Source organism: Mobula hypostoma, chromosome 16 (assembly GCF_963921235.1).
Source record: "Mobula hypostoma chromosome 16, sMobHyp1.1, whole genome shotgun sequence".
Lineage (NCBI taxonomy): Eukaryota > Metazoa > Chordata > Chondrichthyes > Myliobatiformes > Myliobatidae > Mobula > Mobula hypostoma.
The window spans coordinates 13,598,473-13,616,557 of NC_086112.1; the positions used below are offsets into that span (position 1 = coordinate 13,598,473).

An 18,085-nucleotide genomic window follows, 5' to 3' on the forward strand; every position below is an offset into this window, starting at 1 on the left:
ATGATGTGTTTGGTGCTCTCCTAAATGGACGTGATAGCCCCGCCCTTTTGCTGCGGTTGGTGTCGCTGCTGTGAGCATCGTCAGGCGCTGCTGAGGCTGGCCATGCGCATGTGTCATGGTGTCGCGTTGTGGTTTCCATGAAGGGTGGAATCAGGTCTGTGAGCATCGTGAGGTGCTGCTGAGGCTGGCCATGCGCATACATCGTGGTGTTGTGTCGCGGTTTCCATTAAAGCTGGAATCGGCTCGGGTTGTGGAAAGCGGGGCCTGTTGATTGACGAGTGAGCAATTTTATACGAATATATAACCCTGAACTTTGCATGCATTCTGTAAGTTAGCGCATTTTAAGTCGATTTAGTTGAAAAAAGTGCGGCTGTAATGCAGCGTTTGGGCTGATTGGAGGTCACAAACAGACGAACAGAGCATGAGAGTTTTAGTAGTATATAGATAGATAGATAGAAAAATGGAGTTTAAGATACCTCTCATTGGTCTGGTCAAAGAAGACAGAGTAATGCAGTTTGGTAATTTACCTCAGACTTTTGTGAGAGAAAGTTTTTGAAAATTAGATGTATTTGGTTTCAACACCACTCCACAATGTGCAAATTATTACACCACCGAAATTCCTAGAATTTCCTTAGGTTGTTAAATTGTGAGCCTCGTTTGGAAAGATTACCTTTATAGAAAATGGAAGTGTTAATGGGGCGTAAAACATCTTTAATTGCCGGACACTTGTATAGATTATAAGCAGTGTCATTTCTGGCATTAGAAATTCAGCATGGTGCACGTGAGCCCACTCTTCACACCCAGAGAAAAATCCACATTCTTCACTGAGACAAAAATCCATTTCCATGAGTTTCCATTTTAAGATGGTGCTGCTGAAGGCAAGCAACAACTTACTGGCAGTTAACAAAACAACTAATGGTGCAACTAAATACATTTTCTGTAAAAAAAAATGGAAATTGGTCACTGCAAACGATGCAGAGGAGAGCGAAGGTGAAGCAGAGTTGAGGGTCGAAGGCATGCAGGTGCGAGGCGAAGTCAGTGCAAAGTCGAGGCAACGGGGCAAGGTCAAGGCATATTTGAGGAGAGGTTGAGGCACATTTGAGACAAAGTTGGGGTAAGCTGAGCAGAGCAAAGTTGGAGCAGAGGAGATGCAGATTCGAGGCCCATTCACCTAAACCAAAAGCAAGGTTTGATTGATCTAAGATTTGGAAAGGTCGGGTACGGGCTAAAACATGGCAGCAGGATCCAGGCCCAGAGTGTATCAACGCGATGAGGCCCTGGTCTGAGAGCGAGGAACACTCCGATGTTCGATGTTTAAGTGATTTAAATAACAGTCCAGATGGATTGAAAAGGCAGAATGTCGGGACCAGAGGCAAGGGTCAGGCCAGCTCTGCTCACTGCTCCACAATGTTTACTCTGCTCTTCACTGCACTGAACAATCTCCACAGCCATCTGTGGCAATGAATTCCACAGATTCACTACTCCAGTTAAAGAAATTCCTCATCATCTCTGTCCTAAAGAGATGTCCTTCTATTCTGAAGATGTGCCCTCCGGTCCTAGACTCCCCCACTATAGGAAGCATCCCCTTCATGTCCACCTTATCTAGGTTTCAATGAGATTTGCCCTCATTCTTCTAAACTCCAGTGAGCACAGGTCCAGAGCCATCAAACGTTCCTCATATGTTAACCCCTTCATTCCTAGGATCATTCTCATGACCCTCTGCAATGCCAGGAGATAAGGGGCCCAAAATTGCTCACAATACTCCAAATGCAGTCTGAGCAACTTCTTATAAAGAATCATACAAGCGAGTGCAAACATGTCCGTCAATACTCCAGCCCGTTTGTCTGCACAGATTTGGCCAAACGCCTTTCATGGATTCATCCTTTTGAAAGATGCCAGGATGTTGGCTGCAGAGACTAAAGTAACAGGGTTCAATTGGAGATGTGGGGCTTCCGTGTGAGTGTCATAGTTCTCCTCTTGAAGCAAGTATTGAGCTCATCCAGAAGTGACATTTCTTTGTCACTTATGCTACCTGATCATGCCTTGTGCAAACCCTGTCACAGTTGTTGAGGACCCTGCTCACCTATGCCCTGTGCATCCCTTCCCCTCTCTACCTTCAATCCTATCGCAATGGTTAGTTTTATTGCTAACCTTTGTTCATAGAAGACAAAATGTAACTAATTGTACATAAATGGAGGAAAAAGTGAATGTAATTGTTTTAATATGCTTGTTAGTAGTCGGGTCATTGATTGAAAGGATTATTGCAGGTGCCTTGGCTGTTCTGGACAAGGAAATAATTCCTGATGTTTCTGATCCACTGTTGGCTAGTGCTACATACAGAAAATCGCTGGCACAAGGGCTTTTCTATAAGGTCAGTTACTCGCATAGACACTCTACATTGCTCATCCAATTCAACATTGGCTTCTAAGTCAATGAGAAGAACTAATAAACTACTGTGTATCCTCTCACAATATACAAAAACGAGAGCAAGCTGTCAGATCAGATGTAAAGATCATTGGTTGCAGTCTACCATCAATACAGGACTTCAATGTGTGCAGGACAAAGAAGTGAGCAGAAAAAAACTAGTCTTTCTGAAAACTGCCTTTTCAATAAGCTCCCTTCTGAAAAAATAATATATCTATTTAAACAACAACTTCATGCCACCTTAAATGTTTCTTCCCCCAGGGAGACAATCTGATCAACCATTCTAGTTAGCTCCCCACCGTTCTCTATTACCCTTCATTACTGCACTGCAAACACTTCAAACCACTTCTCTTAGAAGGCTGTTATACATTGTAAATAACGTCATATTTATTTATTCACATTTTATTCTATATCCATATTTTATCGTCCAACTTTATTTTTATTTAATTCTTTATTCTTTAGAATTTTTGAATGTTTTTTCTTCCATGTCATGTCAACACACCACAACAAATTCCTAATACATAGTGAATAAAGTTGATCCTTGATTCTTATAAATGCGTCAAACAGAATAGCATTGAATGAAAACAAAATGTAAAAATTCAATGTCTGACTGGTGAATTAGTTTGAGATGAGCAAATTGGGAGCTGAGGCGTCACAGCGGATCTGAGGAGTAAAGTGCATTTCTGTGCTCAATATTTTTTGATAAAAACTCCTAAAGTGCCTGCTTAATTGAAGAAAATAACTTTTGAATCCAGTTGCAGAGTAGGGGGAATGGTGTTACAATGACAGTAAATGTCCAACCATCATCTCACAGCTGCATTTACCTCTGAGGTGAAAGAGCACTGTGATAAGCCACTGTTCCACCCAGTTCCCGATGTGTTCCCATGTGTTCATTTCTAGATCAGGGGTTCCCAACCAATGTTCCCTCTGAGGTGTTTGTAGGCACATATCTCTTGCTACTAGTGTACAAAGGAATCTGGACTGTGCGCAAAGGGTTGTCACCCAGAACCTCATTGGCATGTTAAATATATTTCACAATCGTACAGAGTCACATTTCCTTTTCTGGTTTCTGATTCAGATGGCGTTTATGATGAATTGTCTGCAGATTTTAGAACTGGCTTATTTATACTGCTTTTACTGAAGAAATTATTGATTCACTATGTCATATTCCAAAGAAGCAAAGTACATGAAGTGCAAAAGAAGTGAAACAGTAGAAACTGCTGCACTGAAAGCTCATGAGATCAGGAATGTGCAGCTGATAGAAATATTTGTAAACTAGAATTGCTGGGGGTGGGAACTGACCTGAAGAGATGGAGGAAGGGGTGGTTGGCTCACAAATAGAGAAAGCTTGTAGGCAGCGTGAGAGGGAGGATTCCAGGTGATAGAGGAGGGATGTGCTCAGACTGATGGTTTGAGATGTGTCTATTTTAATGCAAGGAGTATCATGAAAAAAAGTGGATGAGCTTAGAGCATGGATCAGTACTTGGAGCTATGATGTTGTGGCCATTACTGAGACTTGGATGGCTCAGGGGCAGGAATGGCTACTTAGAGTGCCAGGCTTTAGATGTTTCAGAAAGGACAGGGAGGGAGGCAAAAGAGGTGCGGACGTGCCACTGCTGATCAGAGATAGTGTAACAGCTGCAGAAAAGGAGGAAGTCATGGAGGGATTGACTACTGAGTCTCTGTGGGTGGAAGTTAAAAACAGGAAGGGTTAATAACTCTACTGGGTGTTTTTTATAGTCCACCCAATAGTAACAGGGATATCAAGGGACAGATAGTGGGACAGATACTGGAACGGTGCAGTAATAACAGGGTTGTCGTGATGGGGGATTTTAATTTCCCCAATATTGATTGGCATCTCCCTAGAGCAAGGGGTTTAGATGGGGTGGAGTTTGTTAGGTGTGTTCAGGAAGGTTTCCTGACACATTATGTAGATAAGCGTAAAAGAGGAGAGGCTGTATTTGATTTGGTATTGGGAAATAAACTTGGTCAGGTGTTAGGTCTCTCAGTGGGAGAGCATTTTGGAGATAGTGATCACAATTCTATCTCCTTTACAATAGCACTGGAGAGGGATAGGAACAGACAAGTTAGCAAAGCGTTTAATTGGAGTAAGGGGATATATGAAGCTATCAGGCAGCAACTTCTAAGCATAAATTGGGAGCAGATGTTCTCAGGGAAATGTACGGCAGAAATGTGGTAAATGTTCAGGGGATATTTCTGTGGCATTCTGCATAGGTACATCCCAATGGGACAGGGGAAGGATGGTAGGGTACAGGAACCATGCTATACAAAGGCAGTTGAAAATCTAGTTAAGAAGAAAAGAAAGGCTTACAAAAGGTTCAAAAAACTAGGTAATGATCAAGATCTAGAAAATTATAAGGCTAGCAGGAAGGAGCTTAAGAATGAAATTAGGAGAGCCAGAAGGGGCCATGAGAAGGCCTTGGCGAGCAGAATTAAGGAAAACCCCAAGGCATTCTACAAGTCTGTGAAGAGCAAGAGGATAAGACATGACAGAATAGGACCAATCAAGTGTGGCAGTGGAATAGTGTGTATGGAACTGGAGAAGGTAGCGGAGGTACTTAATGAATACTTTGCTTCAGTATTCACTACAGAAAAGGACCTTGGCAAGTGTAAGGATGACTTACAGCAGGCTTGAGCATATAGACATTAAGAAAGAGGATGTGCTGGAGCTTTTGGAAAGCATCAAGTTGGATAAGTCACCGGGACCGGATCAGATATACCCCAGGCTACTGTGGGAAGTGAGGGGGGAGATTGCTGAGCCTCTGGCAATGATCTTTGCATCATCAGTGGGGTCGGGAGAGGTTCCAGAGGATTGGAGGGTTGCAGATGTTGATCCCTTATTCAAGAAAGGGAGTAAAGATAGCCCAGGAAACTATAGACCACTGAGTCTTACGTCAGTGGTTGGTAAGCTGATGGGAAAGATCCTGAGAGGCAGGGTTTATGAACATTTGGAGAGGCATAATGTGATTAGGAATAGTCAGCATGGCTTTGTCAAAGGCAGGCCGTTCCTTACGAGCCTGATTGAATTTTTTGAGGATGTGACTAAACACATTGATGAAGGTAGAGCGGTAGATGTAGTGTATATGGATTTCAGCAAGGCATTTGATAAGGTACCCCATGCGAGGCTTATTGAGAATGTAAGCAGGCATGGGATCCAAGGGGACCTTGTTTTGTGGTTCCAGAATCGGCTTGTTCACAAAAGCTGCGTTTATTATCACAATGCAAAAGTTGCTGGAGAATCTGCAAGCGGGAACAAGTGGAATGAAATTTGAAAACTTGGCTTTTTAAAGTGTCATTTAGCAAGCAAATCACATATGGATGGTTTGCAAAAGCTCCAGTGAGAAAATCCTTCATTACCAACTACAAGCCTGCTACATATGTTCTGCGAGAGTGCAGATAAACAAGAACAGAAATGATCAAACCCAGAGGGGACCAAAGTTCTTATAGACAGTGTTTTGCTAGCTGTTACTCTCTCTATCTATCTATACACACACACACACACACACACACACACACACACACATATATACAGTGTGCACATGTTGTGTCGCTGGACAAAAAATTGCACAGAACAAGATTTTTATGCAGACTGGTTACTACAAATTGGAGGGAATGTTGTTCCCAGTCTGGGATCCACAGACTCCTTGATTATTAGTAGAGGTCCATGGTATAATAAAAGGTTGGAAACCCCTGTACTAGATTGCCAATGTAGGTCTTTGGAAGACCAGATATAAACTTTATGCTTTGAAACAGTTATTCTCTGATTGTGTACTTTATTTGATCAATGAACTTGCTGTGAACTTTATTTGAACAGTTTTACTTGTCTCTCTTGAGTGACGATATCATCTCACCACGTAACCGGAGTGCACGGTATTCTCTGGAACGCCCTGTTTCCACAGGAAAACAAACTTTCAGCAGCAAACCAAAGGAATATCCTTTGACACAGCCCATGCCAAAATTAAGTTCTCGTCTGCAGGTAGGATCTTGATATGTCTTGTGCCTGATATCACTCACTACAAATTCACACGTGTTCTACTTTACCCCAGTCTATGAACTCATTTTCATGGGCTCTACAACTCATGTTCTCCACTATTATTTATTTACTTTTGTGCATAGTTTGTCTTCTTTGCACATTGGTTATTTGTCAGTCTTTGTTTATGTGTATATTTTCATTATCTGTATTTACCGAGAATGCCAAAAACAAAATGAATCTCAAGGTGGTATATGGTGACATATATGTACTTTGATAATAAACTTACTTTGAACTTTGATGCCAGAATAAGAAGGTGGAGGGAGGGAAAGGAGTACGAGCTAGGAGGTGACACGTGAAGCCAGGTGGGTGACGGGTTGGGGGTGGGGATTGAAGTAAGAAGATGGGAGATGATAGGTGATAAAGGTAAAGGGCTGGAGAAGGAATCTGATAGGAAAGGAGAAAGGACTATGGGAGAAAAGTCAAAAATTTAACTTGTCTCTCCTGTTTATCGCCTCTCCCTGATTCCCCCCGCCCACCTTCCCTTTTTTCAATGGTCTACTCTCCTCTCCTATCAGATTCCTTCTTATAGTGATCTTAGAGATGATTAAAATGCTGGCACAACCTGGGCTGAAGGGCCTGTCTGTGCTGTCATGTCCTATGTTCTGAAACAGAAAATTTCATGGCATACAAGTCAATGATAATAAACCTGAACCTGATTCTGATTTTTTTTCTTTCCATTTTTATTACATTAGCAAAATTAGATGCTTGGGATCTCAGACCAGAAATTGTATACAGGCTTATCAGGAGACAAATAACACATGAATATACAGTAAAATACCAACATTGGCCAGCTAACTGAATATAGAGTCTATCACTAATTTCTTTGTTAAACATTTGATAGCAGTCTATGGGACTTGAGGCTTTTTGCCGATTTCAGTAATTTGAGGAGTGAGTAGTGATGTCTTGGTCAGCCCCTCATAGGTAAACTATTGGGAATAGTTGCTGCCTTAAATCAGGCTGAGCCCCTTGCTGCTTCAGTGGGAGGTTAACAGATTTCACTTTGCCTTGCCTTTAGCAGGATGGCTGACTCCGGGTACCTCAGGAATTTCATATAATTGGGCAAAACTATTTTCTGAAAAAGGTGAAAATTCAGAAATCGGAGGTGCAAAAGGGGCTTGGTAGGATTCCCTAAAAGTTAACACAGTTCGAGTTGGTGGTAAGGAAAGCAAATGCAATGTTCGCATTCATTTCAAGAGGACTAGAATATAAAACAAGGATGTAATCATGAGACTTTATAAGGCACTGGTCAGACTGCAGTTGAAGTATTGGGAGCAGTTTTGGGCTCCTTATCTAAGAAAAGATGTGCTGGCATTAAAGATCCAGAAGAGATTCAGAAGAGTGATTGCGGGAATGAAAGGGTTAATGTATGAACACTGTTTGATGGTTCTGGGTCTGTACTCACTTGAGTTTAGAAGAAAAGGGGGTATCTCATTGAAACCTATCAAATATTGAAAGGCCTAGATAGAATGGATGTGGAGAGGCTGTTTCTTATAATGGAGGAGTCTAGGGCCAGAGGGTACAATCTAAGAATAGAGGGGCATCCATTTAGAACAGAGATGAAAAGGAGTTTCTTTAACCACAGGGTGGTTTCCACAACTGTACTGTGGATGGCATTCTAAATGGTTGCATTACCGCCTGGTGTGGAGACCTGGAAAAAGCTGCAGAAAGTTGCAAACTCAGCCAGCTTCATCATGAGCACTAGTCTCCCCAGCATTGAGGACATCTTCAAAAGGCAATGCCTCCAAAGGGCAGCATCCATCATTAAGGCCGCCCATCATCCAGGACATGTCCTCTTCTTATTGCTATCATTTATTTCTAGATTTTTTTATTATTATGTAGCAATATACTACTGCCAGAAAGCAACAAATTTCATGGCATGTGCCTGAGATAGTAAACCTAATGCTGATTCTGGTGGAATCTGTGGAATTCATTCCCTCTGATGGCTGTGAAGGCCGAGTTATTGGGTATATTTAAAGCGGATGTTGATGGGGTTCTTGGGCTTGAGAGGGATAATAAGTCTGCCATGATAGAATGGCAGAGCAGACTGGATGGACTGAATGGCCTAATTCTTCCCCTGTGTCTTATGGTATTAAAACATTGGATTAGTGCTCAGAATTGTAGACAAGCTCTAGTTTTAATACTTCCTTTGCCTTTCAGACATCAGGTGAAGCTCAGTTCATCAATGACTTGCCGCCTGTACCTAACGAGCTGTTTGCTGCATTTGTGCTAAGCACAGAGGGCAATGCAACCCTCAGCAACATTGATGGTGTAGCAGCTATGACTGTGCCTGGTGCTGTTGCAGTGAGTATATGAAGTGCATTGTTAGTTTCCCTAAGTCTTAAATAAACAATGTCTTGTTTTAAAGAAAAGAAATTTCAATGTTTTAAAGTTGAGATTGATCAAGAAATGCTGTTATGAATCTTTAGGATGTGTCCCTTTATTTCAGAACTTGTGGACACTGTAAGAAATATTACATGCAGGGTGGGTGGGCTCGCCACCCAGATGGCACAATACCGTAGCAGTTATCCCATTGTACTAAGCACCAGGTAATCACCAGTCAGGTTCAATTCCCGTTGCTGAAGTAAGGAGTTTGTATGATCTCCCTGTGATCGCATAGGTTTCCTCCAGGTGCTCAGGTTTCCTCCCACATTCCAAAGGTGTATGGAGTTAGGGTTAGTGAGTTGTGGACATGCTACGTTGGCGTCAGAAGTGTGGCCATACTTGCAGGCTGCCTCAACCCAATCGTCGCTGATTTGATTTGATATAAACTGCACTTTTCACTGTATGTTTTGATGCAGTTGTGACAAATAAAGCTAATCTTTGCAAATTAAGACAGCTTTGCAAAGTATCTTGCCATCCTTCGACATATGAAGCATGCTATACGCACAGTAGTGCAGGGGTTAGCATAACACTATTCCAGTACCAATGATCAATTCTGCCACTCTCTGTGAGGAGCTGTACCTTTTACCTGTGATCATGTAGGTTTCCTCCGGGTGCTCTGGTTTCCTCCCACATCCTAAAGATGTGTGGGCAGGTAGGTTAACTCATGGGTGTAATTGGGCAGCACGGGCTTGTTTGGCCAGAAGAGCACGTTACCGTGCTGGGTCCCCAAATAAAATGTTCAAGTAATTTTTTTTAAAATGTGCTTTTGCTGTAAAAGCAACTTTTAGTAAAGTTTAATGTTTTGTATGTTTAATAAAAGTAAACATGCAAAGTTATACATCTAATCAAGGAGTTTTAATATAAGAATTAACAATTTTAAATGTAGAATAATTCATTGTATTATACATTTTAAGCACCAAGTTCCCATTTATCAATAAAAAATAATTGCAGGTGATAGCATGTGGTATTAAGTTAAACTAGATGCTAACAAGGCACAAGAATAGTTGTCTCTGTAATCTTGGCATTGTGTGGACATTGTTTTCCAGTTATTCAAAGTGAAGTCAGTCTTATTAACACATGATTTTGACATCAGTTGGAAGAAAAATGCATTTCCACTGGCATTAATCTCATGTGCAAAAAAAATTGTCCAAGGCAGTGACTACTATTTAATTAGTGCCATTGTTCACATTTTAGGTGCTAAAAGCAGAGAATATCCCTGGAAGCAACACATTTATGCTGCCACCCTTTGCAGTTGAGGAGATTTTCAGTAGTGGGCCAATTCTTTATGCTGGACAGCCAATTGCACTGTGTATTGCAGGTAAAACGACAAATAATAGTTTGAGTATTGTAAATAAAATACATGTATGCCCCTTTAACTGGGGTCGAGAGGGTTGAGAGCTTCAAGTTGCTAGGAGTCAACATCAGCAATAACCTGTCATGGTCCAGCCACGTTAATGTCACAGCCAAGAAAGCTCACCAGCACCTCTACTTGCTCAGGAAACTAAAGAAATTTGGTATGTCCTTTTGACCCTCACTTATTTCTCTCAATGCCATAGAAAGCATCCTATCTGAATACATCATAGTTTGGTATGGCAACTGCTCTACCCGTGATTGCATGAAACTACAGAGTTGTGAACACAGCTTAGCACAAGCCAACCTAGGTAAATCCATGTTGCTTTTGACTCTCACTAAAATCTTAAAGGCACAACCTTCCTCATCAAGGACCTCTTCAAAAAGTGCTTCCTCAAGAAGATGGCATCCATTATTAAGGGCCCTTGCCATCCAGGACCTGCCCTCTTCTCATTATCACGTTGGAATGGAGATACATGAGAATGACGAGCCATGCTCAAGGATGCAAAAACAGTTCCTCCCCCTACCCTCCTGGAAGAACTCTGCACAACAGGCAGCATCTATGGAAAGAAATAGATAGTCAATGTTTTAGGTTGAGACCCTTCACCAGGTCTGTGGAATTTCTTGCCATAGGTGCTTACTGACCTGTTGAGTTCTCCCAGCATGTTGTGTTTGTTGCTCTGAATTTCCAGCATCTGCAGATCTTGTGTTTATGTTTCTGATTCAATAATCTGCAAACTTGTAGATGGAGTTAGAGCAGCACAGTGGTAAATGTGTGGAGAGCAGAGTAGACTGTAAATGTACACTGTTAACAGGCAATTGTAATTGAAGGATATGTACCTTTCAACAATGAGAAAACTACTGTATAATTTACACTAATTGAACTAACTGCATAGAACAGCACACAAAAAGCTGGAGGAACTCAGCAGGTCAGGCAGCATCTGTGGAAATGAATGAGAATAAGAAGGTGGGGGGATGGGAAACATAGAAACATAGGAAATAGGTGCAGGAGTAGCCCATTCGGCCCTTCAAGTCTGCACTGCCATTCAGTATGATCATGGCTGATCATCCAACTCAGAACCCTGCACCAGCCTTCCCTCCATACCCTTGATCCCTTTAGCCACAAGGGCCATATCTAACTCCCTCTTAAATATAGCCAATGAACTGGCCTCAACTGTTTCCTGTGGTAGAGAATTCCACAGATTCACCACTCTCTGTGTGAAGAAGTTTTTCCTAATCTCAGTCCTGAAAGGCTTCCCCTTTATCCTCAAACTGTGACCCCTTGTTCTGGACTTCCCCAACATCGGGAACAATCTTCCTGCATCTAGCCTGTCCAATCTCTTTAGGATTTTATATGTTTCAATCAGATCCCCCCTCAATCTTCTAAATTCCAATGAGTATAAGCCTAGCTCATCCAGTCTTTCATCATATGAAAGTCCTGCCATCCCAGGAATCAATCTGGTGAACCTTCTTTGTACTCCCTCTATGGCAAGGATGTCTTTCCTCAGATTAGGGGACCAAAACTGCACACAATACTCCAGGTGTGGTCTCACCAAGGCCTTGTACAACTGCAGTAGTACCTCCCTGCTCCTGTACTTGAATCCTCTTGCTATAAATGCCAGCATACCATTTGCCTTTTTCACCACCTGCTGTACCTGCATGCCCACTTTCAATGACTGGTGTATAATGACACCCAGGTCTCGTTGCACCTCCCCTTTTCCTAATCGGCCACCATTCAGATAATAATCTGTTTTCCTGTTTTTGCCACAAAGTGGATAACTTCACATTTATCCACATTAAATTGCATCTGCCATGAATTTGCCCACTCACCTAACCTATCCAAGTCACCCTGCATCCTCTTAGCATCCTCCTCACAGCTAACACTGCTGCCCAGCTTCGTGTCATCCGCAAACTTGGAGATGCTGCATTTAATTCCCTCATCCAAGTCATTAATATATATTGTAAACAACTGGGGTCCTAGCACTGAGCCTTGCGGTACCCCACTAGTCACTGCCTGCCATTCTGAAAAGGTCTCGTTTATTCCTACTCTTTGCTTCCTGTCTGCCAACCAATTCTCTATCCACATCAATACCTTACCCCCAATACCGTGTGCTTTAAGTTTGCACACTAATCTCCTGTGTGGGACCTTGTCAAAAGCCTTTTGAAAATCCAAATATACCATATCCACTGGTTCTCCCCTATCCACTCTACTAGTTACATCCTCAAAAAATTCTATGAGATTCGTCAGACATGATTTTCCTTTCACAAATCCATGCTGACTTTGTCCGATGATTTCACTGCTTTCCAAATGTGCTGTTATCACATCTTTGATAACTGACTCTAGCAGTTTCCCCACCACCGATGTTGGGCTAACCGGTCTATAATTCCCTGGTTTCTCTCTCCCTCCTTTTTTAAAAAGTGGGGTTACATTAGCCACCCTCCAATCCTCAGAAACTAGTCCAGAATCTAAAGAGTTTTGAAAAATTATCACTAATGCATTCACTATTTCTTGGGCTACTTCCTTAAGCACTCTGGGATGCAGACCATCTGGCGCTGGGGATTTATCCGCCTTTAATCCCTTCAATTTACCTAACACCACTTCCCTACTAAAATGTATTTCCCTCAGTTCCTCCATCTCACTGGACCCTCTGTCCCGTACTATTTCCGGAAGATTATTTATGTCCTCCTTAGTGAAGACAGAACCAAAGTAATTATTCAATTGGTCTGCCATGTCCTTGCTCCCCATAATCAATTCACCTGTTTCTGTCTGTAGGGGACCTACATTTGTCTTAACCAATCTTTTTCTTCTTACATATCTATAAAAGCTTTTACAGTCAGTTTTTAAGTTCCCTGCCAGTCTGCTCTCATAATCTTTTTTCCCCTTCCTAATTAAGCCCTTTGTCCTCCTCTGCTGAACTCTGAATTTCTCCCAGTCCTCAGGTGAGCCACTTTTTCTGGCTAATTTGTATGCTTCTTCTTTGGAATTGATACTATCCCTAATTTCCCTTGTCAGCCACGGGTGCACTACCTTCCTTGATTTATTCTTTTGCCAAACTGGGATGAACAATTGTTGTAGGATAAACTAGGTGAAAAGTGAAGCCAGGTGGGTGGGGAAGGGGGAATGAAGTTATAAATTGGGAGGCAATATGTAGACAAATCAAAGGACTGGAGAAGAAGGAATCTGATAAGAGAGGAGAGTGGACCATAGGAAAAAGGGTAGGAGGAGGATCACCGGGGAAGGTGATAGGCAAGTGATGAGAAAAGTTAGGAGGCCAGAGTGGGGAATTGAAGACGAGGGAAGGGGGAGGGGTAAGAATTACTAGAATGAGAAATTGATGTTCATGGTATCAGGTTGGAGATTCCCTAGACAGAACATGAGGTGTTGCTCCTCCACCTTGTGGGTGGCCTCATCATGGCAGAAGAGGAGGCCATGGACTGACATGTCAGAACAGGAATGGTGAGTGGAATTAAAATGGTTGGCCATTGGGAAATTCTACTTTTGCTGGATGGAGCAGAGGTGCTTGACAAAACAGTTCCCCCAGTTTATGTTAGGATTCTTTAATGTAGAGGAGGCCGCATCGAGAACACCAGATACAGTTGATAATCTCAACAAATTCACAGGCGAACAGTTGTGTCACCTGGATGATTATTTGGGGCCCTGAATGGAGGTGAGGTAGGAGGGGAATAGGTAGATGTACATGAGCCTCCGCATCCAACACATCACTCGCAGCAGCGTCTGTCATCTTCAACAAGATCCTATGACCAGACATGTTGTTGCATCCCCCAACCACTCTTGCTTTCCGCAGGGGTGACTCCCTTCATGATTTCCTTGTCCTTTCATCCTTCTCCACTAATCCCCCTCCTGGTATGTATCCTTGCAAGCAACAGAAATGCTACACCAGCATTTGCAGAATCGCTTGTGTTTAACTGTGTGTTGAATTAGGTACTGTATATGCTTTAAGTTTTTTAACAACAGGCAGAAGATGTAAATGCCTGAAAGGAAATGAATCTCAAGCTAGTGTTTAGTGACTTAGGTTTTTTAATAACTGGTAAAAAAGGTAATCTAGTAATACTTAAGCACAAGCCTCCTGTGTATCTTTTTTCTGTACTAAGATTCACAGAAACATGCTGAGCAGATGGTGGAAGCTGTGAACGTTACCTATCAAGATCAGAAACCACCAATAGTGACTCTTGATGAAGCTATCGAGAAGAAATCCTTCCACCCATCACCCGGACCAGGATTACTAACTGGAGATCCTGCCGGTGCTATTTCACAGTCTCCTTGCACGGTTAAAGGTGAAATCAGGATGGGTGAACAATATCATTTTCACTTGGAAACACAGGTAAGTTTCCATGAAATTAATGAATAGTCCTGTAATTCATTGCATAATTATGCTAGGAAGGGTGCAGTGAACAATTTTGTTTGTAAATTTAGAGTTAAAGTTTTGGCAAAAGGATCCTTGTATTCCAAGCCATGCTTCATACAAGCCTTGACTTTGAGCTCCCATCATACATTCCCCCACTGAGCTGATCAGGAATGTATTGGGAAGGTGACTGATGGCAGAACAGGGGCTTGCTGCGCTCAAATACACACTTTCCTTTTCTGGTTGTTGAAACCAGGCATTTCGTTTGCTTGTAAAATGGTCTATCTGACCACATAACCATTCTCAACAAGGGGTCAGCAGTGGAAAAGGTAAGCAGCTTCAGGTTCCTGGGTGTCAATTAGTCGAGTCCATGCCAACCTGACCCTCTGCCTCGTCCCATCGAGTCCATGCCAACCTGACCCTCTGCCTCGTCCCATCGAGTCCGTACCAATCTAATCTTCAGCCTAGTCCCATCGAGTCCATGCCAACCTGACCCTCTGCCTCGTCCCATCGAGTCCGTACCAATCTAATCTTCTGCCTCGTCTCATCGAGTCCGTACCAATCTAATCTTCAGCCTAGTCCCATCGAGTCCGTACCAATCTAATCTTCTGCCTCGTCCCATCGAGTCCGTACCAATCTAATCTTCAGCCTCGTCCCATCGAGTCCGTACCAATCTAATCTTCTGCCTTGTCCCATCGAGTCCGTACCAATCTAATCTTCAGCCTAGTCCCATCGAGTCCGTACCAATCTAATCTTCAGCCTAGTCCCATCGAGTCCGTACCAATCTAATCTTCAGCCTCGTCCCATCGAGTCCGTACCAATCTAATCTTCAGCCTAGTCCCATCGAGTCCGTGCCGACCTAATCATTTGCCTAGTCCCTTGTCCTCTGCTGACCTTATCTTCTGCTTAGTTTTATCAACTTATGCCCCAACCATATCCATCTTAACCCATCCCATCCATATAATTATCTAAACTTTTGTTAAATGTTTACATTCGAACCTGCATCCATCACTTCAGCTTGCTGCTCATTCCACACTCTCACCACCCCTGAGTTAAGAAGTTTCCCCTGATATATTTCACACTAAACTTATGACTTCTAGTTCTACACCAAACCTAAGGGGAAAAGCCTGCATGCATTCACCCTATCTGTATCCCTCAATAGTTTAGATATATGTGGCATAATAAACTATCAATTTATCTCATTCTAATATATAATAATTTGATATTTTTAAAGAATATTGCTTAAGATTCTGATCTGTGTTTATATGCCATTATTTTGCTTTCCCAAATGAACTGAATTGACTTTATTTCTTACATCCTTCATGTACATGAGGAGTAAAAATCTTACGTCTCAGTCTAAATTTGCAATGTGCAATCATAGTAATTTATAAACATTTACCATAAATACAATAGTCAATGTAACATAGAATACATTCAAATCAGCGTGAGTTAATCAGTCTGATGGACTAGTGGAAGAAGCTGTCCCAGAGCCTGTTGGTCCTGGCTTTTATGCTGTGGTACCGTTTCCCGGATGGTAGGAGCTGGAATAGATTGTGGTTGGGATGACTTGGGTCCCCAATGATCCTGTGGGCCCTTTTTACACACCTGTCTTTGTAAAAGTCCTGAATCATGGGAAGTTCACAACTACAGATGTGCTGGGCTGTCCGTACCACTCTCTGCAGAGCCCTGCGATTAAGGTAGGCACAATTTCCATACCAGGCAGTGGTGCAGCCAGTCAGGATGCTCTCAATTGTGCCCCTTTAGAATGTTCATAGGATTTGGGGGCCCATACCAAACTTCCTCAACCGTCTAAGGTGAAAGAGGTGCTTTTGTGCCTTTTTCACCACACAGCTTGTGTATACAGACCATGTGATATGGATATGGATATGGTGATATGGATGCCAAGGAATTTAAAGCTGTTTACCCTCTCAACCCCAGATCCATTGATGTCAATAGGTGTTAGCCCGTCTCCATTTCTCCTGTAATCCACAACCAGCGCCTTTGTTTTTGCGACATTGAGGGAGAGGTTGTTTTCTTGACACCACTGTGTCAGAGATGACTTCTTCCATGTAGGCCACCTCGTTTGAGAAAAGGCCAATCACTGTAGTGGTGTCGGCAAATGTAATTAGCAGATTAGAGCTGTAGGTGGCGACACCCACGTAAGTAACCACGGAAGTATTATTCTTCTTTTGAAATGTGCAAAGAGGTTTATTTGTCCTATGGAAATAAAAGAAATACAGATGCTGGAAATCTGAAATGACAGCAGAAAATGTTGGAATCACACAGGGGTCTGGCAGTGTGTATGAAGAAGAGTTGACGTTCAGCTCAAAGATCCTTCATTGAATGTGGGAATGAGAGTAAACAAACAAGTTCTAAGCTTCGGAAGAGAGGAATGGATAAAGCCAAATGACTACTTCTGATAGGATTGCCACAATGATAAATTGTTGGTCAATTTGATAGGTTAAAACAAGAGATTTATATGGAGATGCAAACAAAGAAATGTGGTCTTGTTGATAGAATGCTGCTATTGTAATTTAATTCTTCCTTTAACATCCCTCATTAACCTCTGTACCCTACAGCTTCATCAACAACTTGTCACCATGCTGGTTCTGTCATACCCTATCTCTGATAATCTCAGTTGCCAATCCACTCCTCCCGTCCACTCTGTCTGCAATTTAAAACTTGATCTCTTTTTCAGTTCTCCGACCTGAATTGTTAACGTGTGCTCTTTCACACTTGCTGCCTGGCATGTACAGTGTTTCCAGCATTTCCTGTTTTTTAAAAAATATTTTATTCATACTAAAACCTTAAGGTTGTCATAGCCATGATAAGCTTCAGCTACTTATAAAATGTTCTCAGTGATGTTGCAAATAGCCTCTGACAACCGAGTCCAACCCTGGCCTTCACATGTGGCTTAGCTACTAAGTCCAGCAGAACCATTTCTACTGACAGCAGAAGAGGCAAAGACGGGTTATTGGTGCCTTAAACCCAGTCAATTTTGGCAGATGGGACTCGAAAGCTGACGTAATCTAGGAGAAGGAAAGCTCTGATCTCAAACCTCTGCTACCTTGCAGCCAAACCCACTAATGTAGAAGGCTTTGGGAGTAAACCTTGAGGAGAAAACTGAAGCTGGAGTCCATAAGGCAATCCTACATTAAATTCCTGTGACATTGCTAGTGCCAATCTGTATCAGTCTCTGCCATTCCTTTGGATTCATCAGCTAAGTGGAGAGGGGTGCCTGCTGCATAGGCAACAGCTTGCTCTCTAAATCATACTGTCCTGGCTTGCGTACTGGTGTGCATATCTAACGTAAACATCTAGGACATAAAATCCATGGTTGACTCTCATCCTGTCCCTGTCTCTGAAACTAAAACATCCACACAGTAATATTTAAGATATATTTATTTAGAATTAAATAGATGAAACTGTAAACTACTGTACTTTTCAGCATATTCCTTGAGGAAAGTTCAGGAAAGTTTCCAGTGATCTTAATATTGATTTAGCTTTCCTT

The 18,085-nt window shown here is 42.3% G+C and overlaps 1 protein-coding gene across 12 annotated transcripts in view; it reads left to right on the forward strand.

Moving 5' to 3' along the window:
- LOC134357228 (xanthine dehydrogenase-like) overlaps positions 1-18,085 on the forward strand; it is a 123,871-nt gene that overhangs the window by 55,979 nt on the left and 49,807 nt on the right. For all 12 annotated transcript variants that reach the window (XM_063068549.1, XM_063068539.1, XM_063068546.1 and 9 more), the window contains 5 exons: positions 2,268-2,371; positions 6,260-6,421; positions 8,636-8,779; positions 10,055-10,178; positions 14,324-14,553. In XM_063068549.1, the coding sequence (XP_062924619.1) occupies positions 2,268-2,371; positions 6,260-6,421; positions 8,636-8,779; positions 10,055-10,178; positions 14,324-14,553 (764 nt within the window). The remainder of the gene's footprint in view (positions 1-2,267; positions 2,372-6,259; positions 6,422-8,635; positions 8,780-10,054; positions 10,179-14,323; positions 14,554-18,085) is intronic.